At 33.6% G+C, this 22849-nt stretch overlaps 1 protein-coding gene across 1 annotated transcript in view; it reads left to right on the top strand.

The window, feature by feature from the left end:
* LOC145678680 (lysosomal alpha-mannosidase-like) overlaps nt 1–21353 on the top strand; it is a 77420-nt gene extending 56067 nt beyond the window's left edge. Inside the window, exons 12-19 of the mRNA XM_081749080.1 lie at nt 1372–1556; nt 3699–3907; nt 6769–6967; nt 10100–10217; nt 14696–14969; nt 16166–16408; nt 20029–20178; nt 21060–21353. Of these exons, the coding sequence (XP_081605206.1) occupies nt 1372–1556; nt 3699–3907; nt 6769–6967; nt 10100–10217; nt 14696–14969; nt 16166–16408; nt 20029–20178; nt 21060–21266 (1585 nt within the window). The 3' untranslated portion in view covers nt 21267–21353. The remainder of the gene's footprint in view (nt 1–1371; nt 1557–3698; nt 3908–6768; nt 6968–10099; nt 10218–14695; nt 14970–16165; nt 16409–20028; nt 20179–21059) is intronic.
* Nucleotides 21354–22849: the final 1496 nt, after the last annotated feature.

The following is a 22849-nucleotide window of genomic DNA, read 5'->3' as shown; positions in this document are numbered from 1 at the left end:
ATCAGGTAGAGCAAATCCTTAAGACTGATATTGGTCACTAATATGGGTGCAAAAGGGATTTAAAGTCAATTCCATAATTTCTAGGTTATTTTTTTTTAATGATGAAATATTGCGTTATATTTTCTTTGTTTCTCAATCATTCCCATTGCTTGAGTTGTAAATTGGCCCAGAATAAGGAAGCAGATTTTTGCATGTTTTTAAAAATATGTTTCACAACATATTTTGTAAAAATTACACTATTCTCATTAAATATAAAGTATTTTCTTTCAGATTTAGGACTACCCCTACTATTTGGGATCTAACCTGCCAAGAGCAAGAAATGCAACTTTTTTGTGTGTGTGTTTAATGGTAACTTTCTTAAAAATTGCCAAATTTTCATGAAATTGGATTGCGTTTGAAATTGATCAAGGGTAAAGGGTTGAACTTAAAGACAAATATCTTTCTGTCGTCTCTGACGTGCGTCACCTCTAGTATTTCGGACATTTCTGTTTATGAGCACGTGATATTTTGTATCTCATGTAGCAAGTGTATCCATTAGAGCTACATTGTCCACTTGCTGCAAGAAAACATGTGAGTCATTCCACACAGTTAAAGGCGAACTCAACGTGCAATCTAAACTCTTGGAAATGTCATTTGAGATTTCCGAGTAATAACCCAAATTGCTCTGTGGCAGTCAGTTATCGTGTCTATATGTATAGTTTGAAAAGTTATTCACTTTCCCTTAAAAAGAAAATATTGCTTTAAAATAAAGTGGAGAAAAACAAATATACAGTATTCGAGAATCAGTGTCGAGTTGCTTTAAGTACAATTATCCCGATTTATTATTTAACTTGTCGTTTTATAATTCAAAATTGAAGCCACTGAGAAATTTAAAAAGAAAGAAAAACTCCTGTAATTTATCAGCGAGATTCATACCTAGAACATTTGTCAAATCATGCACCCAGATGTTTTCAAAACCTCTATTTTATTTCATTTTATCACTTATCTGTTATTTGATTACTGTTTACTCATTTGTTCGTTGTTAATTGTATACGAATTAGTCAAATTAATTAAATAGTGATTCAAAACTATAGTTTAAAAATACATTTCTTAGGTGATTTGACTTCTTAGGTTTATCTCTGAATTCTACAGTTTATCTATCCAAAAGACCCCAATTAGGGGGAAAATGTCAAAAAGGTCGTCCTTGTGCATTAAGAAAAACTAAGAGAAGAAACACTTGAGTAGTGACTATTGAACAAGTATAAAAAAAAAGAGTAAAGAAACGTTATATCCGAATCTAGTGTTATTATTAATTGACCTTTTTTCGGTTTCTGTTAAATTATTTTTCAAACTTCTTTCATATAAATAAATGATTTTCTTTTCATATTACAGTAAACTGTTCGATTCAACAGACCTTTCATTACAATCGTGTTTGTTACTTAACGTCAGCCAATGTGATGTCACAGAACAAAATAATCAGTTTGTCGTCACCGTTTACAATCCATTAGGAAGATCAGTGTCCCATTATGTTCGTTTCCCAGTTACTGGTTCTGCTTATCAAGTTACAGCGTCAAATGGTGAGTATGCTCAGTAATGGCAATATTGCCTGTACTGTCTAAGCTGTTACAGTCTCATCTTTCTAGGAACGTATGCTACGGATGCATTAAAAGCCAGTGATGTTGCGAGATAATTGCAGGAAAAGATTGACATGAAGCTGAAAATCGTGTCTATCAGACAATGATGCAACCAATATCTGGACAAATATTGTTAACTTCAAATTTTGGAAAATTTTGTGAACCAATTCTTATGGGATTTTAATCATTTTCCTTGAAAATTTTGAAGAAAACAATATAAAATTATAGATTATTTTTTATCATAATCTGATAGTTGTGTTAAATATGTACAGTACGCTTGAGTGGAACATTCTGTACAAAATATTCTTTGTTTTATTACCTAGGTAATATAAGCACAATGCAATAAATTAAATATGTTATTCTTTAAAAGAATGCTTTTTATAAAGTAATGAAACAAATCGTACTAAAAAGTAGAAAATTGTTCTGTTTTGAAGAAAATTAGTTTTAAAAAGTCTATATATGAAGGCCTTGCGAGTTCAAACAGCATCGAGGCTATGTAATAGGTGAACCTATAGCTTAACAGGGGATCTGAACCACATGAGCTCCCACCGAAAATCAAAGCCGGGTCTCCCACTCTAATGATTAAAAAGACAAGCATGGGAGGTGATGTCATACACAATCCATTTATAATATATGAGAGCACTTCCTATGCTTTTCTTTTTAGCCATGCTTAAACAATATTTAAAAAAAACAAGTAGTTCTCTTGAAAACTGAATTTTTTCTACTTTTAGTGTGATTTATTTTATTCTTTAAAAGAGCGTTAAAAATATTGTATTTTATTTTCTAGACTTAATCATAATTACATTTACTACGTATTTTCATTTTATTCTATTTCACACATTTATTATTTACATTTTATTTCTGATACGGTCCACCTAAGTACGGTTCGATTAGAATAATTAATTAAAAAATATGTAAATACGTAGAAATATATGAAAGTAACTGTGAAATATTGTTTTGTCACTTGATTTATGTTGCTGTGTAAAAAAATATATCATCATTGTATGACGTTGGGAAGTGAGTTAAATTAAGGTTACAAAGTTTGGGGACAAAGTTGAATCGTTGTAAGTTAAAGAAAAGCACATAGAAAAGCCCAATTTCATGTTAGATATTGACTCTTATCTGCTACGATTCTTTCCGAGGTTTTGGTTCGTCTTACGACATGAATTCCAAGCGAAATATATTTATATTCGCTGTATAGAGCCTTGGGTGTCTTCATTCTTATATAAATGAAAGATAAGCCCTCTCTAGTTCTTAACCCTATACCTATAAGACATGATTTAGACTTTTAAGTATCGTTTCCTTGTAATCAAACTAAACAGAAACTTTTACGACTATCCATATGATTTCCATGTTGAAGGGACTTTTTGCAAGAAATGCGAACTACTCTGACAACATTAATTAATTAATTAACCGATATTGATTATTAAAATTTAGGAGTTAATGTTAATTTTAGGTCATTATATCTCATTGGTCATAGTGAGTATTGTATTGTCCTTTTTACCGTCATAATAAAGTGACTGGAAGTGAATGTTTTGGTATATTTCACTGTAATATGTGGTGTGTTATTCGGCCTTATATTGTTCACCACGAATGAGCTATTTTTTTAGCTCTATAAAAATTCACTTTTGTCGATTTCCTCGATAAAAGGGCGTATGATAATTTATCCTTACACATACACATTATTCTGTTTAGCTCAATGAGTTCTATCAAGGAATACAAGAAATACTGTATATGCCTCATCTTCGGACAATTTTTTAAAAATATAAAACTTACTATCATAAATTTAAGATATTCTGACGAAATACTAATATTATTTACAATACATTAAGTAAATAATAAATTCAATTTATCTGTATATTTTATGGATCAATAAATCTAATCAACATAAATATGTAACTTTAACTTTATAATCTGTCAGAAAAGTTAGAGAATGTCTCTACGAAGTCCACGGATATAATTTAATTAATTTTGCGCTTCAATTATATTAATTATAAGTTATTAAATGCTGAATTATTACTGTAAATAGAAATCTGTATCATACATAGTTTAAAATGCATTTTCATATTCATCTCTTGTTAATAGGCTCAGTGTTGGCAAGCGAGTTAGTTCCAATTCCTGACTTTGTGCAGAATATTCCTGGAAGAACCAGCACAGCTACTAATGAGTTGGTGTTTCGAGCGGAAGAGCTGCCACCTCTTGGCTTTCGCTCGTACTATGTCAGTCAAGCAACGGAAACAAAGAATAAGACTGAACCAAAAGACATTACAAAGGATACAAGTTTTGGAAACGATGTAAGTTATCACATAAAATTTATTTTATTTTCTAGTGCAATTTTAACAGTGTTTACTGAATAGATTTAACTGAAGATCAATACTAAAGTTCACCTAGATTTAGAATATTGTTTCTCAAAGTGTGTACAAGGGGGCCGCGGTGGCTCAGTGGTAGAGCGTTCACCTCTGGTGCTAGGGGTCTCGGGTTCGATCCCAGCCCCCGTCAAGTGAACTTTGTGGTGGACAAACACCGTGTGCGTGGGTTTTCTCGGGGTTCTCCCGTTTCCTCCCACTTTCTTCATTCCACCATTTCATTCATTACTCATCATCACCGTCTCCTTTAGCCTAACCGGCATAACCGTGGGACGTAAAACTCAAAGATTTCATTTCATTTTCAAAGTGTGTACAGCAATTACATTGTCTCCCTCGAAATTAATCATGGAAATTAAGATCCAAAAATGATTAAAATTACGAATTTGCTTTATTATTCGAAAACAACCAAGAAGTTTTATAATTCAATTCGGAGGGAAAAAATATCAATGTGTTCAAACGAAACAATAATCTGCTATATCGGTAGGTACGCACCCAGAAATTTTTTGTTGGAACGGGTCCAAGCTTTGGAGGATAGAGTCCAATACTACAAGCCACTAGGTCTATGTATAATGCTGCACCCGAAAAGACGATAAGAAATTGTAAAATACTTCCACCTATATTTTCAGAAAAGAAAATGACAGAGTTATCCTAGGTAGATTGCTTTTATAATAGAAAGAATACAGATGAAGTGTAAGATCGAATTTTCATGCTACATTAATCATCTTCCTGTTAAACAAGTATAGTTTTATTGAGAAATGTCAGTGGCGGATATAGCCTGAGAACGGAGGGGGGGCATGGGCCCTGAGTTTTTTGAGTGACAAATATAATTGAAGATATTATTTATATAGTTTGAAAGTTTATAGTATACTCAAGACATGCTTATCATAATCTGGGGTCTGGCTACTCCCCAATTTTTACTTTCTAGATCCGCCACTGGAAAGTGTACAAATGTATATTGAATTACGAAGTTTTGGGGGATGGGTTCCGGACTCATTGGCCCTTGTATCTAGGAGTGTATATTTTTATATACAGTACATAAATAAACAAAAAATCTATTTCAGTAGAATGTTAACTATCAATTCTATTAGACTGGCAATGAACAACTTACTTTTTAAGCCCATAAAAATAAGTTTTCCCTATTTTCTCGAAAACTACACATGAGATTACGCCCTGAATCATGTCATTTTCATCAGTTCGATATGATTTATCGATCGATGTATGTCTTACCTTGGGACACTGTTATAGTTAAAGAAAAATTAGAGCTTAAGAATTAATCATAATTTTGGGTTACATATATCATTAGCCACACTATATACTGTAGCTCCGTTAGTGTCATAGTGAAAAGCTTGATTAGTGTATATTATCAAAGTATACTGATCATGTATACTATCAAATATACTATCAGTAATAATTTATCTTAATAGATGGCGTGATTATCTTAAAGCATATCTACGAAGCATATCTACGTTTACGAAAACAAATTATTTGTCTCGAGTTTCTCCAGAAACTACGCGGGAAGATTTACACTTGCACCTATATCGTTTTGTTGAACCAAAAAAGACCTACCGATTGATATACGAGGTGTTCGAAAAGGAACCACACTTTTGCTACAATATATTTATTGCTCATGATACTATATTTTAAGCACTGTCTCCCTCAAACTAGTCCCCTCTACTGGCAAATACACCGTTCCCAACTTTTTTTTTTAATTTTATTTTGAGAAACCCTTCTGGAAAGCACTTTCTGGAATAGTGGGCAAGTTCCTTGAAAGGAAACAAAGTCCTTTCAAACTGTTTTTAAGTTTGGGAAAAAGAACAAATCTGATGGGGCTAGGTCCGGAGAAAAGGATGGATGAGGCATAACAAGTCTGGTGTTTTGCCAGATAACTGCGGATGAGGAACGAAACGTGAGTAGGTGTATTGGCACGGTGCACCATCCAAGTCTGGTTTTCTTACAATTCAGGTCTCTTTCTGCACACAACATCTCTCAACCTATTAATATGTCCTGGTACAACTGTTTACTATGCGACCACGTGATACAAATACATGATGGACAATGCCTTTCTAATAAATAGAGAAAGCAACCAACATCACCTTGAACTTTGATCAAGTCATTAGTTATTATTATTATTTTTTTAACGTGGAGATCTTGAATGAACTGAAAAGCAATTGCAATGTCTCTGTAAATGTCTTGCAAAGTTTGTAAGTTTGTAGCAAATTTCATGTTCATATATGTTATCCTTCAAGTTCTTTCATTATGCTCACTTCAGTAGCTTGGGGATTAACGGTCATACCGAAACGAGGTAAATGGCAGTTTACTGTCTAAACCTGCTACTAGGTGCGTTCAGTAGCCGCAGCGCGCTCCCTCTGTCGGTTGGCGCGCTATTTTAAGTTTGGTTTCTTTTTGAACACACCTCGTATGCCTCGTCTTTGGATTTCTTTTTTTTTTTTCGGTAAACACTAAATTGTAGAATTTCATATGTCTAATATCTTATTATGTCTAAAGATAAGATTACACAAATCGACAGATCATATAAAGCAGACAAACATTAAGTGTTTCAAGACATATTACCATGTGTAGTTCTCTAGAAAATAGACAAAATTAATTTTATGGCTTGTCTAGGTTGTCTAACCAGAATACCTTAGCTCTCATACCTTCATAAATATGTTGTGTTTATATCTCTGTTTCCTCACCGACTAACTCACCTCTCTGACTATTCAAAAACTTCCGAACAGTTACTTTAGTTCATATTTCTTAAAGTCAATAAAGTGTATTTCTTTTCGTAACAGGCAATCACAGTGACTTTGAATAATGCCACAAATCTATTGGAAACAATCACTAGATATGGAGAAGAGGTTACAGTAAGGCAGAATTTCTTGTACTACGTTGGAAGTAAGAAGGATCCTGCATCAACTGCTTATGTTTTTACACCGGCATCAGATAGCCCAACGGAAATAACTTCGGCTGCTTCTGGAACGATCTTTAATGGTACTATAATAATGTTTAATTATTTTCTTTGCTTTTTGCGATTAATCAACGAGTTGTGGATACCCTAAAAGCACAATCACATAGCAGGCATATGCCTATCATGTTCCCTCAGATACATGGGAATGTGCCCAGTATGTGCCTTATGTACCTCTAAGAGAGAAATCACATGGATGGCAAATGATAGTCACAGTCTATGTCCGCCCCTAGGCACATGCCTGACATGTACCTGGGGAACATGCCTTGTATGTTCCGTCCGTAAGCGTCAATGAACCACAAAATTACTCCCCCAAAATATGTTAAATCACCTATATGCGTAATGTGTTTACATTAAGGTGAGTCGAAAAAACACTTTAAACAAGTAAAAAAAAGTACCCGTGGGTGGGCGGGAATTACCAACCTTTGGATTACTAGCCGCGTGCTCTACCGACTTGGCCACGGAGGCGATGAAGACAACGTCGCTTTTAAAGTGATAAATTATTGAGGTCTTTTGAATTTGGCTAATCAGAATGCTCCTTTAACTGCGTATATTCGACTATAACCGTTTTGGATCAGATAAAATCTACTCGCCATGTAATTTTATAACAAAATGACGAGTATCTATTTACTCTATTTCATGGTTTCTCCATATTCACTTTCAAATGATCGGCGACAGTTGCCATCTAATAAAGTCGATGTGTTTGTTGCTTCTAGTACACAATCGCTTAGAAAAAGAAGCAACAAATGCATCAAATGTGGGAGATGAATTTAGAACACCTAAATGTAGCATGCCTAGCACATCTTGTGCTGTTAGAGTATCTGAAACAGTTTGTACCTAAAGAACGTACCTAAAACATGACAGATGTATGTCCCAAGTGACGACATAAAAGCAAATGACTGTTAGAGTGCGAAACTGAGCCAGGTATGAAAATGCTATATTTGTGGTACATAGTTGCAAATATCAATTAGGTGTAACAAATACCTAAAACTGTAGGTAGCTGAAGTACATACTTAGCACATGAATATATGTGCCAAGTGTCGGGTACCTAAAAAGTAGCTGGGACACCTAAATGGCACATGTCTAGTACATCCTGCGCTGTTAGGGTATTTGGTCCCTGAGTTAGCTGCTATAACAGTTTGTGACTAATATTCTTCCAGTGACATGAAAAAGGGTCGCATACTGTAAACTCGATATTACTTGTACAATGAACTTTTCTTGACCGAGCACTCGTATATAGTACAGAAGAACTGGCTTCGATTTACTGTAAAAATAAAAGATGTATAGAACTCATCCTAAGTTGTAGGTTCATATCTCATGCACACTCGCTACTGAAAAGAAATAACAAACTTCAAATTAAATAAATATCGGAACAACAAACGGTCATTGTTGCACAGTTTTGTTCTTTCAATGAACAGTCCACTTTTAACCCACAACGTTCACAATACCGATAGATTACTACCTAGATAGTCGCTAGTTTTCCTTGATATCTCACCTTAGAGGCTTTGACATTATATTGTACATGGTCGTACAAATAAATTTCATGAGTTCTTTCATATTGTGAGTTATTGGTGATATTGATGGTGATTCAACAGAACAATGAACTCCGTCGAATTTACTGTTTTTAATATTTTGGAATTTTCCATTACATAGTTATTGTTGAAATAATATTTACTTTATTCTAAATCAAGTAGGTCTATATTCATGTGTAAACGGATAAACGGTACGAAATTGGTTGTGAACTGTTATCAACCGTGCCAAGACTGATAAAGCACAAAGTTTTAAATGTACAAAATTCACAATTCAGTCATTAGTCAGAGCAAACAGATTGGAGAAAATAGTATTTCCCTGTGACGAAATATTAAACCAACTGATACGTAATACGACGACAGTTTTCAAATATTACGATCCAATGTTAAATATATGAGACACTTATACGGTCTTCATTCCCCAGCAATGTGACCGATTCTCCTTTACATCTCGGTGTAAGAACCTTCCTCTTCTTGACCTCTAACACCGTGCAAAAGTTGTTAATCTTGCAACAACAAAAAATTGCAACAAAATTAAATATTTTTTAGTTTTACTTCCTACGGTAATGCCCATAGGTTAAAGGGAAGACGGATGACTACTAAAATTGAATGATTATAAAAATGGTGGAATGAGAATGTGTGAGGAAACGAGAATATACACGGATACGATGTTTTCCACCACAAATTCGAATGGTCTGGGATCAAACCAAGGACCTTAGCAGCATTGGTGAGCGCTCTGTCACTTTTTTTTGAATGCCTATTTTCAAAACTTCGCCGCAGCCAAGAGAGAGTTCTCTGTAGTTGTCACTTAATTTCATTTGAACTTAATCCTAATATAACAGGGACCAGAACACGGACAGTGAGAAATATCTGATCATTCTGTGCGGAAGGACTCGAAACTATAAAGGAATATGCCTCACGATCGTCAGCCTAAAACCTCAATCCGATCAACTACATCACACCGACGTCATTGATGAGCCATGGTGTTCCCATTACTGAGTTTTCTAAGAATGTCTTGGCTTTTAATTGCACCTTTTCATACTGCTCTGTAATGTCTCATACTCGAACCAGAAAAAGATAAGTAAAAGTTGGCGGACTGATAGGACAGAAAAGTTAAAAAGAATTTTATTATTCATTTACTTGAATTATTCCGCACAATAATAGTAACCAGTATATGTAAGTTGTGTTTATTCTGATAGAGTATGTTAAACGTTGATAATCGATTTCAGATTAAACCTCGGGATTGGTTAATTATACGATATGCTGTATATATTCATGTTTATACTTCTCTAAATTATTCTCAAATTTATCGTATTTTCAACAGGCGGAGGTTGACTCAGATTTTGAAAAACTACTTATAAACTTGTCTTAATAGATCTGCAAGCAAATTTATAAATATTGTATTAGACTCACAGCTATTGATTTTAATTTTGAAAAAAAAAAATTACTGCTAATGTTATTCGAATGTTATTCAAACAAGTTATTCGTTTGATATTTTATTCATTAGAACTTAAAGTCATCCATGTATGTATTGATATTATACATGTCAGAAACGAGAATACGGACCACTCTTTATTTTAATTTAGGAATCATATTTTTTAGTATTTCATAATTTTGAATATTTTACAGGTGCGCTGGTGAAGGAAGCAGTCTTAAAATACACCTCTTGGATACACCAAACCATACGAGTTTATGAAGGTGAAGATCATGTAGAACTGGATTGGGTTATAGGGCCAATTCCTAATGAGTATGTGGTTTTATTATCATTTTCTAATAATTCTGAAACGAGTACTTATTGCATTACTTGCATTAATCATTTTGCAGTATATTACAAACATAATTCTTGTCTAGCCTCACAGACATTTCATTTAAATCATCCATCACATAGAGCAAATATTACTGGTGGGTACGAAAACCGGTTTTTGAGCACTTTCACAAAGTGGGTTGCAAAAGCAATTCCGTTTTAAAACACTTTGGTTTTCTATCAAAATCCGGGTTCGGTTTTCTATCTAATAATTGTCGGCTTTTTAAAACCGGTTTGCTCCTCTATAAAAGAGATTCTTATTTCTTCGATATTTGGAAATGAGCGGGATGACGTCATTAAACACGGAATACTTTTTTTTCTTTTCTTTATTTATGAGAAATGCTTCTAGATGTAAGTGTTGCACATAATAATAATTCGAGACAGTTACTAACGAGTATACAACTATAAAAATAGATTACATATCAACGATTTTACACAATAAGAAAAATCGAAAGACACTCAATTTCCCATATTACGAACACCTCACTTCTAACATAGAATATTACATCGTCATAGACCCACCAATTTAATAACAATTCCCTTTATGGAAAATTTGTAATTTTTTTCATAATTAAAAAAAGAATAAAAATAAAAAGGTAAAAACAATCTGAATCTTAATATGGAATGCTAGAAAGAAATACAATGTAGATATAATAAACTATGATTTTTTATATGCATGTATTAGATTCGGTGAAATGCAAGTAAGCGATACATTAAAACTGCATTCAACAATAACTTAAAACACTACAAAAACAAGATTTTATGCGATACAAAAATAAATTACGAGTTTATTTTCAAAAGGAGACATTTAAAAAAAATCAGTTTTCAATTATTTCCGAATCTTTGGGATGAGCTCTATTGGATTATGCAATAGGGTATATAAAACCGGAACGTTTTTGGTAAAAATCACAATGAAAAGTTTTTCACTTCTACCGCATCCATCTCATTCATTCATTTCGATATTTTTCATTCAAAAAAGAACATAATAAAGCGGTTGTCGTATTTGCGTTAAAAGACTTTTCTTAAACAGCATATTTCCGGAAGCTCTTTCAAGTCAAACGTTTTTACTTCTACTGCAAAATTAGTTATTGTGGAAATGTTCCCTTTGGAAAGTAAACTCCTCACTTAGCTAGTTTGAATTTGCCCATTTACTATGTGTTTTGAACTTGATGCAAAGCAATTACCAGTGTTGCCAATTTGGGGGGAAAGTCGCTAAATCTGGAGGATTTGACCACCAAGATAGCGACAAAAAATCATTTTTCCGATTGGCGACTTTTTTGGTGATTTTTAAATAATGATTTAGCGACTTAGTTACAAATCTAGCAACTTTTGCGCAACAAACAATCTGTGCATCTGTAGTCAAGCACTGTTATAATAGTTCACATCAAATTGTATATTTCTTTTCTTCCTTTTTATTTGTTTAAATCACCACAAGCGGTGTCGAGTTTCAGAGTGCAGCCTAGCACGCCTCCGCATCTCTGCATTGTTTTCTGTTACCCTTGCACTCTAACGGAGAACAATTCCAACCTTCATGTTATTTAGTTTGCAGAATTACTTTTATCTTGGAATGATATATTAAATCTTTAACACACAAGCATAAATATAGAAAAAAATATTCTTGGTGGAGTGACCCAATGAAACAAACAGCCAAACCAATTATTAAAATGTAGTTTTGTGAATATAAAAATGTTTCCAAGATAAGCCTAAAACTAGAAATTTCGAATTAGTTTTTACCTTAAAAAATTTATAAAGGATAGTTAGTATATTTGTAATGAGACCATCTTTAGCAAACTGTACATTGCAACAATCAGTCTCCCTTATTTGCTTTTACTGACCATAACTTATCACTACAGCTCGGATTTCTATGGAAATTGCATGTTTATATTAGCATGCAGAAACGTATGGAAAGTATGTTCTTTCCGATGTACTTGTATGGATTCGTTTAAGATGCATATGTTAGCGCATATAAGTGCATATTTTGAGTGAATTTCGATGTGCATGCATATTTCGCGAATTTTGCGGGATACTATATATTTCTGAATTTTATCGCTGTATACTAGCATATTTCAGAGTATATCACAAGAAAGTAGGTTTTATTTAAAGTGGACTGAATCACTCTGTAAACGCAAATGTAGAATATTAAGAAAAAAAGTGTTGAGTTTGTTGTTTCGCATATTTTAGCGAAAAAAAAATGTTTCGAAAATAGAGTTAGATAAACTTTGTAAGCATTCCCGGGTACAAAACAATCTGTAACGTTGTACTTAATGGTGAAAAAATGGAATTGGAAGAGGACCTTACACAGGAACACATTTGGTGTTTTTCACACGCACCAGTAACTTCTGCTGATGCAGAAATAAACTTTACGGTCTACAAAAACATTTCTCACTGATAAACGCAGAGGGTTTACAGAAGAAAACTTAAGGAAGACATTCACAATTCATTGCATCTGAGGTCATTAGGTATTGAAAGAAATTGAAATTTTATTTTCTTAGTACCTGTATTTCAGTGCATATGTTAAAATTTTAATGCATATTTTAGTGCATATTTTTTATAATTTTCGTGCATATCTCGGGGTTTGTTTATGCATGGAAATCTGGGCTCTACTTATCACAGTAAATAGATTCAGCAGCAGCAGCAGTAGCATCACTTGAACTGCCGTCGTCGCTGAATGTACTCACTGACTCTTTGGGAATTATTTTTCTCTTCTTCATATTGTAATTTCTTTCTTTGATGTTGCTTAGATTGACTTCCAAGTTGGTACTTTTTTTTTTAATACTCCACAGAATGTTTCTCTTTGTAATGATGCAGTTTACATTTCTATACCAATCTTATGTGGAAAGACAGTTATATTTCTTCGACTTAGCCTTGTTTCTATACCACTGTTAGTTTCTTTTTAGCTAAAAATTGTATTGTGTGTTAAAAACATGTGTGTTTGTTTCTTCATTAGCAAAAGCTTACGTAATTAAGCTGCTAAACCAGTAAACGATTGTGATTTATTATTGTATATGGGGCCGCGGTGGCTCAGTGGTAAAAAGTTCACCTCTGGTGCATGGAGTCCCTAGTTCGATCCCAGCTCGCAAGTGAACTTTGTGATTAACAAACACTGTGTGTGTGGGTTTTCTCGGGGTTGTCCCGTTTCCTCCCACTTTCTTTATTCCACCATTGCATTCATTTCTCATCATCGCCGTCTTCTTTAGCCTAGCTGGCATAACCGTGGGACGTAAAACTCTAAGATTTTACTTCATTTAATTTGTGATTTATTATAAAATTTAAAATGTTTGACTTTTAAAATTGTTTTTAAATACAAAAATGAATTAATATTAACCCATGACTGATTTTTAACATGTTCTAATATTAAATTATAATATGGTATTGCATGGAAATTTATATGTGTTCTTATAAGATGTAAGAATAAACTGAAAGCGAGGTAATTACTTTTACGAATACAATCGCTTGCATTCAGAATTTCACGAGTAAATTTTGTGCAAAACTGTAATTTTAAAAAAAAATGAGAGTTTTCATAATTAGAATAGATTTTAGGTAGTTATTTAGTTGCAACAGAACATTAAAAAATATATAATTTAAACACATTTCTGATGTAATGAATTTTCATTTATATATATTAAATAGCAGTATCGAGTTTAAAAGTATCGGCTTTTTGAAAATAACGGAGGAGAATAGAAATAAAAGAATCAAAAAACGAGACCAATCTAGAAGAAATCCTACGTGAAAGACCACAGAAGTAAAAGAGAGAGAGAGAGAGAGAGGTCTAAAGAATTTAAAGAGGTAATAATGAGGCGGAAAAAGGGAGGAACTCGGAAAGTAATATAAAAAAGACAAATATTATTGTAATAAGATTCTCTATAGATAAACCACATTGTCTTGACACCTAGTTTTCCATTGCAAGCGCTGCTATGGCTGAAGTAACTCCACTCCCTTTCGTAATCTACTCTCTCGCTTAGCCTTATTGGCTCAATGTGTGGGTGTGAGCTCTAGTTCGCATTTTTGCCACGGATCAAGATATTTTGGTAGCACTATACAAGATTCTCGCAAATTTCAGAAATAAGTGGCATGTGCTCTCCCAAAGTAAAATATCCAATGATTTTCTTCCTTAAACATTGAATATGAATATTTGTATAAAATAGCAAATATAATATTGAAAACATACTCGTAGAACACTGTTTGAATAACTAACAGTGTTTTGTGCTTTTATTGGTATCCAAATATAAATAGTTCATTATATTCCGCAGTTGTTCAAACTATATGTCCGAGATATTGGAACATTTTGAAGCAAAGCAGTTGAAATCCTACTGCATTGCTCTATGTACAGGCTTCTAAAACTGGATGGAACACGAATCAATTATTCTATCATTTCTCAATACGAACTATGTATAGTTAACATATATTTTCTTTATATATAGAGATGGACTGAGCAAAGAAATAATTTCACTATTCGAAACTGATATAAACACAGAAGGGATCTTCTATACAGACACAAATGGACGAGAGATGGAACAGAGGAAGAGAAACTATCGACCATCTTGGGAATTACAAGTGACACAAAATGTCTCTGCAAATTACTATCCAGTAACGTCACGAATTGTAATAAAGGAAAATGGAGGAGAGGAGTTAGCTGTGTTAAATGATAGAGCGCAAGGTGGCTCTAGTATGAAGGATGGACAAATTGAACTTCTGGTAAAAAAAACATATATACTTTAGTTTACATACAACTGTTTGTACATCATAATAACGTCTTCATTATTGCTTCAAGTTTACATTGTGCAAAAAATACTAATCATAAAAAACATTAAATTATTTAATTGTAGAAAGTAATACTATAAGAAATATAACTATAATTGTAAAAAATCAATATTGTAATTTTGCTAAAACAATCAAGACAACGTCTAATATTTCTATTTTCGTCATTTTCAGCAACGTGATAGAGGGCGAGATTTAAGTTTAAAGTGGGATTTGAACCGCCATAGTGCTTTCGATGGGGATCGAACCCAAGATCTCGCATACCAAAATGCATAATAGGGAGGACTAAATGGTCTTAGAAGTATGGAAAAAAATTCTAGATGCTTTCTCAATATTCCATTTTAATAAAAGTTAATGGTGTAAGATGTAAAGATACTGACCAACATATATTAATCAATATCTTCTTTATATTTGTTTTATATTAATTTAAAAAGGAACTAGTGATTATGCCACTAGTAAAATATGCTTATATTTGGATACCTTCCTAACTGTGATTTTTATATTAAGGACGCTGAATGCAATAAAACTATTTTTAAACATATCTTTCCAAGAAGTCACGAGGAAAATTACCTCAAATTTGTTATCTTTAAAGTACCGCTTATGCCAATACTAAAATTGGCCTCACTTCGATGCATTTTTAATTGCAATTTTTATACTAATTTGAGGCCACTGAATTCAATGAAACTATTTTATTTTCTGGGGATTTCATGGACACACATGTTCGAAAATTCCATTGGATTCAACGTCTTCAAATTAGTATAAAAATGTTTCCAAACGTGGCCACCTTTTGCTAGTGGCATGAGTGGATGTTCTTTGTGTGAACCGTACACTATGCATGCATGTATTTACATTTCTTTATTTTCATGCAGAGCCTAAGTGCCTGGATGAAATTTTATGAATAAGGTGTTATAATCATAGAAGTGACACTGAGTATATGGAGTATGTAAAATTGTAAACGATTAAATGCCACACATTGTCAAAATACAAAAACCCACAGAGTTCAACGAAATTATTCCAAACGCTACTTTTACTATCATAATATTTTTTACTAGTCTTCTGATCTCCCCAATTTTGAAACCATTTCATTACGTTATAATACAGAGTTGAAGACCAATTATAATTTTATGTTTCAGTTGCATCGGAGATTAGTCGTAAATGATCTCTTTGGGGAAGCACTAAACGAAACACAATACGGCACAGGTCTTGTTATCAGAGGAAAGCATTATTTGATTGTTGGTTCTTCGGATGGTTCTACTTCTCCGTCACTTTCTGCCCAGGAGAAACTTCTTTCAGAATCAAAGTCTTTGGAACCATGGACGTTCTTCACTCCAACTGATCTTTCGTTTGACGAATGGGTACAGAATTATCCAACAGAAGTAAGTTAATATTCTAGTGATATATTTCGAGTAATATACACTAATATTTTATATCATAAAATTAAATTAAGAATTCGTGTGAACAACACATCTAATATAGAACTGTGTGCTTTTAAATCTTAGGAATAAGGGTAGAAGAAGGGAAAAGGTGGCATTTGTGTCTGCAATTCATTAATACATTACTACTACGATTTCCCTAGTTTCCCCTTACAGAGGCCTCATCCGATTAGTTATCGGTGGAAATGAGAAATACTTTTTTCTCCTCCATATTTTGCTAGCTACTCCAACTAAGCAAACTGAAAATTAATGACAGAATCATCCATACGCATGAGTTATGAGTCAATTTACAGTTTTTTAAAAAATTGATTTACACCTTCGGTTACATCTGGCAACACTGTGTGGTTCCTAGGGTATTCAATCGTTGCTTCCTAGTTTAAAAATATATGCATGAACAAGGCTTCATTTTGGTATAACCATTATTCGTGTATCACTTCAGGTTCAAAAGTTCTACTATCTCAAACTCCGGGTTGCATTGTATATTAGACACCCTGTATTTTTGTGTTAAAATGCAATATTCCACATAGTTGAAAAACATTATATACTAGACTAATAAACTTCAATGTAAAATGAAAATGAAAGGAAATCTCAGTTTTACGTCCCACGGTTATGTTGATTAGGCTAAAGGAGATGGTGATGATGAGATATAAATGAAATAGTGGAATGATGAAAGTGGGAGGAAACGGGAGAACCCCGAGAAAACCCACGATCACGGTGTTTGTCCACCACAGTCCACACGGCGCGAGCTGGGATCGAACCAGGGACCCAAGCACCGGAGGTGAACGCTCCACCACTGAGCCATCGCGCCCCCAAACTTCAATATAATTTCAACTGACTATCGTGTAAATTTAATAAGCATTAAGAAACATTTTTCCAAAGATCTTGACTTCCTTTATATAGTATAATAGTACATTTTATTGTTCACAAAATCGTTAACGTCTTCCGTGAGTCTCAAACATAACATGAATATCAAAGAGACCAGAATTACTTGAATTTCATGAACAAAATCTAATCAATGGTAAAATATTGGTCTAATATTACACCATTTTTTAAATGCTGTTCTTGCATCATCTGACAAGGTTCTGCCACACTGTATTTACAAAATACTTGCTGGACACAAACTGTGACGCCTATGCGACGACTAACGCTAATGTTCTGTCCTGACCAGACTTACAATGAAGATATGATTTGAGCCTCTATGCACACTGAAAGAACGCTCACAAGAAGCTGATGACACAGGTAGCGTCAAGATTATTTCCAGCAAATTCGTAGTTTGGGTAAAAATTGCCTTGGGAAGAGCAGCATGCAGGTCCAAGATATTTGTAATTTCTTTCTCCTTCATAAGAAAATCTACGTATTTTTTACAACAACGAATTCACGTTCAGGAAAATCTATTTCGAATTACATGGCAAACTCTTCCACTGCCTCCTTCACCAAGGACAATTTTGATTTAGGAAAACATGCTTGAATGCCACGAATCACATATATATTTTCCTACAGAATTGTCTGTGAAATTCGTTCACAATGTTGTCAACTACTGCATATAGGAGTTTTATATGAAAACCCCGCTTCAGTGTAACCCTGTGTTCTTTTCTTCGGAATACTACCCGAAACCAGAAAATCTTTTATACTACTATTATCTCGCTTTTCTCTGCTCTTTGATTGATTAAAACATTCTACTCTATTCTGTTTGGCAAATTCCGGTGATTCAGTGTAAAGACACAATGAATTTTCTCCTGTTCTAAGTTCTTTTATGGCTTCAAAAAACCCGAACAAATAAGTAGCAGGTCGTCCGCTAGGGTAATATCTTCTCCTTGTAATATATATATATATATATATATATATATATATATATATATATATATATATATATATATATATATATATATATATTCAGGCCACTAGTAATTCCCAAAATCTTGGTAGAAACAATCAAGTATGAAACAGTTGTGAATGATTTTAGTTTGTTCGCAATATCTTCAGCTTCAGTAGTCTTAGCACCCTTACCCTCCAATGCAGAGATTATAGGTTCATAATTCTTTTCTACAGAATTCAGTTAACGAATATATGTAGCCAAACGAATGTCTGCAAGGCCAGGTAAACTGAACTGCTTCAAACCTGACGCTGTCTGAACTTGCTGCAATCATTCATGAGTTCACATACCGAGCTTTTATGGCGGAGAAATAATTATGCAAAGTCTGCAATAAACCAGAAAAAGGTATTTGATTGTTCGAACGAACACATCTCTACAATTATTAAATTTAACTGGTGCGCATAGCAATGGATATACAATGTGAGGGATGAGACTTCCGAAGTAACTTTTGCACACCACTTTTGTCAATTCTCATAACGCTCGCTCCCCCATTGTAATCCTGGCTAATGCCCCGATAGCTTACGATGCATCCTCCTATCCTCTAAGTCGAATCGACCTTTCAGTTTTGTCTTAGTCAGTTACAAAAAGGGCATTCGCATACAATTTTAGTCCTTAGTAACTCAAGGTGACTATAAGGCTGGAATCACTCTAAGGGCTGGAAGAACCTCGCAATGTTACCAAAGATGATGCCCGTCCCCCAAAGTTACTGATCTTATACTCGTATTACCGTTCACTTAACGTTTAAGAAATAGCCTATAAATGGATTTAAAATAACCTTTTGTTAGAAGTACAGTATGTATAATTTCAGTTTGCTATGGGTATTTTTTCTATTTTATTGTCGGATAAAAACAATTCGTAACATGTAATTTTAAGTAAATATTAAAGGGGACCAGGCCAAGATTTCGGAAGGCCGGTGCCCCCCGTGCCCCCCTCTAGCTACGTCCCTGATTGCAAATGATGTAATGTACTGTATTTAAGCTAGAAACTTAACATTATAATTATTCAACTAGTGATTTAATCGCTTAAGCTAAGAAGGTTGTTTTTCGATTTCCAAGATAAATTTAAATTTCTTGATTTAACCCTGTCTCATGTTTTCTCTTCTGAGCAACAGGATTATCAAATATTTTCAGAATCATAAGCGAAATTTTACGCAATTCTCAAGATTTTTGAAATATCAACCAGAGAGTGCTCATAATTCAATAAAAAAATAAATATCGATCAAAAAGCGCTCATTATCCAATCAAAAATAAAGAGTGAATCAAGAAGGTCTCATGGCTCAATCAAAAATAGATTAACGCTAATTATCGTATACTTTTCTTTGGGCTCGGTAGATCAAAAGGAATTCGTATAAGGTTAATTGAATTTATATCGTAACGTGTACGATATAGTATAGCTCTAGATTTGATTTCTCGTTCGCAGAAACAAAAATCGATGAAGGGACGAAAACAGGATTAAAACATAAGAAATATTTTTTATCTAACTGTGGAAAATAAATATTAAAATACACATAGCATAAGGGTGATCATTCATATTTTAAAACTTTTCTTTATATTGTATTAGTGACATGACCAAACTCGCAAACAAATCTACATTTAAAAATACATATTCATTTATGGAATATTTCTCTATGTGAATATATGAATATATTATGATCTTGAAAAGTCATTAAATTACGGTTCTTTTAATACAGTTCGCAGGTTTGACATCTTCTTTACCTGAAAATGTCCATCTTCTAACGCTAGAACCTTGGAATGAAGGACGTCTGTTGCTTCGATTGGAGCATTTACTGGAGAAAGACGATGACCCAGAACTTTCACAGCCAGTGACAGTTGATCTTCAGGTAAGATACTTTTCATATTTCTTTTACTTCATGTAGTAATTTGTAATATTTCGTTATGCACTTCTTAAAATGAAATTAAATCTTTTTAAAAGATTTACTTTCTTCTCCACCGTCGCTCGGAACTAAAAAGCATTTGCAGCGATAACTACTACAATGCTGATATCACTTAAAAATGAAATGAAATCTTTGAGTTTACGTCCCACAGTTATGCTGGCTAGGCTAAAGGAGACAGTGATGATGAGAAATGAATGAAATGATGTAATGAAGAAAGTGGGAGAAAACGGGAGAACCCTGAGAAAGACTACGCACACGGTGTTATCCACCACAAAGCTTACTTGGCGTGAACTGGGATCGAACCAAGGACCCTATGCACCAGAGGTGAACGCTCTACAACTGAGCTTTGGCGGTCCCAGACATCACTCAGAGTGTTAATTGGTTTACGAATTAAGAAATTATTAGTATCACTATACAATATACTTTATATAAGATTTTCAAATACGCCTACACTGTATGTATTATAAAAGACAATACACCCAGCATGTAGTACAAATTTGTAAAGACATCCTTGAACTTTTTACTCCTACGCGCTTTTCTAAGGTCAGAATAGTGTTTGGATTTCAAACGATTAACTTAACTTCAATTGAAATAATCGACTTAAGTGAATATTAAAACCAAAACTGTGTTCTCTTTGGTAATTAAAAAGTTGAAAACATTGATGGTAGCTTTAAATCATTTTTTTTACTTTCGTAATTAAATTTTGATTGAAACTCGCACTATGAATGGAGCAATTAGTTTTGAATACATGCTTTCTTGTTTTGTTACAGGAGCTTTTCATTATGTTTTATATTTTTATCATTATGCCTTATATTTTTTCCTTCTAGTCCTTGTTCACGTCCTTCACCATCACTTCAGCAACAGAAACAACGCTGTCAGCAAATCAACTGTTGTCAGAGAAGAATCGCCTGGTATGGCAAGTCTCCAGCAAACAGGATGAAGCAACACCAAAGATCGACAAAGCAATGGACGATACCCTTCAAATTACTCTGCAACCAATGCAGATTAGAACCTTTATTCTTGACATTCAATAACAGCCAGCATATATCAATTCTTGTTTTAGTTATATTGTTCCTGAGACAAAATATATTTTAGAAATAAATTTTGATATTAAAAATAAAGATTTATTTTATTACGATCACTCTAGTGGGCATTACAAGTTTACAATGTTAGTCCGTCCGTCCGTTACTCCATACAATAGCTCCTGAACGAAAACGATTTTTTAAAATTCTTCCTTTATTACAATAGACAACTAAGTGATTATCTGGGCCGAATTCGTTAATGGAGTTAGTATGATAACATCCCTAGTAATGGTGATTTTAACCTATCTCATACGTTGAAATATTTGCTGAGGTTAATTTTTTTAGGTTAAAAGGTAAATTATTTTTGAGGTTAAAATAGGTTTGGTTAAACCTAAAAAAAATATTGGTGTGGTTAAAGTTCCACATACTTGAGCTATGAGAGGGTATAAAAAGCCTAAAGTATTCTTGTTCAAACAGTTGTGCTTTCCAGAGGACAAAATCTTCTTGGTTAAACCTTAAAAAAATATTGGTGCGATTAAAACTTTACGTATTTGCGGTATGAGAGGGTGTATAAAGTCTAAAGTATGATTATTTACACCGATGGAAAACAGACGTTAAAAGATTTATTTAGTTAAATCTCAAGAAATATTGGTGATGTTAAAAGTTCACGTACTTGAAGTATGAGGAGGATAAAATGCCTAGAGTATTGTTATTCAAACAATTGCACTTTCCAGGGGACGAAATTTTTTGGGTTAAACCTCAAAAAAATATTGGTGAGATTAAAAGTTTGCACGGGGATATAAGAACGAGTGAAATTCATGAAGACATTAATCTTCCATATCTCTACAACTATGCTCAAACACAAAAAGCTGTACTTTGGAAGAGAATATAGTCACCAACCCGATTCTCAATAGCATTGGTACATCCGTCCCTACTGCCATGTATATGCCATACTTCACCCTACATAAAGCCCGTTAACTCAAATACTCCATGTATGTAGCAGGAAGAACTATAACAACAGACTTCAGGACATCCTCTAAGTATTTATTCAACTTTCAATTTGTCATCTTGCAAAAAGTGTGACAAAGCCCAATTAAAACAACGACAACGATACCAATCTTCCATTTTATTGCATCCTCATGACAAATACACACCAAATGTACCAGGCCAATTAAAAAGGACAAGAAACAATGAGTGACACACAGCAGGGAAATCATCTTATAGGAGAAACCACGATGTTGCAGCGCTTACAACATAGGCGTCCACCTCGCCAACGGATAAGTGCATTTTATGTGAAAATGTGAATTGAATATCAACCCGGTAACTGAACATCAAATCGTCCAATATTTATTGCTGATGGTGTGCTGTTGAAGATACTGTTGTAAATGAGAGTTTTACTTATACATGGTGAAAGGAAAACAAAATACGTTCAATGTAAAATATTTATTAATAATGTTATATTTTTTTAAGTTGTGTTAATTTATGTTTATACCATTTGATTCACTGTACGAATCTGAAACCGTATAACTATGTTAAATATTTATTCAGCTATGTAAACATTTTCAGTAATAGTATAACAGCATCTAAAACTACAG

The sequence above is a fragment of the Thermobia domestica genome, chromosome 1 (genome assembly GCF_964235325.1).
Source record: "Thermobia domestica chromosome 1, izTheDome1.hap1.1, whole genome shotgun sequence".
Classification (NCBI taxonomy): domain Eukaryota; kingdom Metazoa; phylum Arthropoda; class Insecta; order Zygentoma; family Lepismatidae; genus Thermobia; species Thermobia domestica.
The sequence above is the reverse complement of the archived record's forward strand: the minus strand, read 5'-3'. Positions and strand labels throughout refer to the sequence as shown.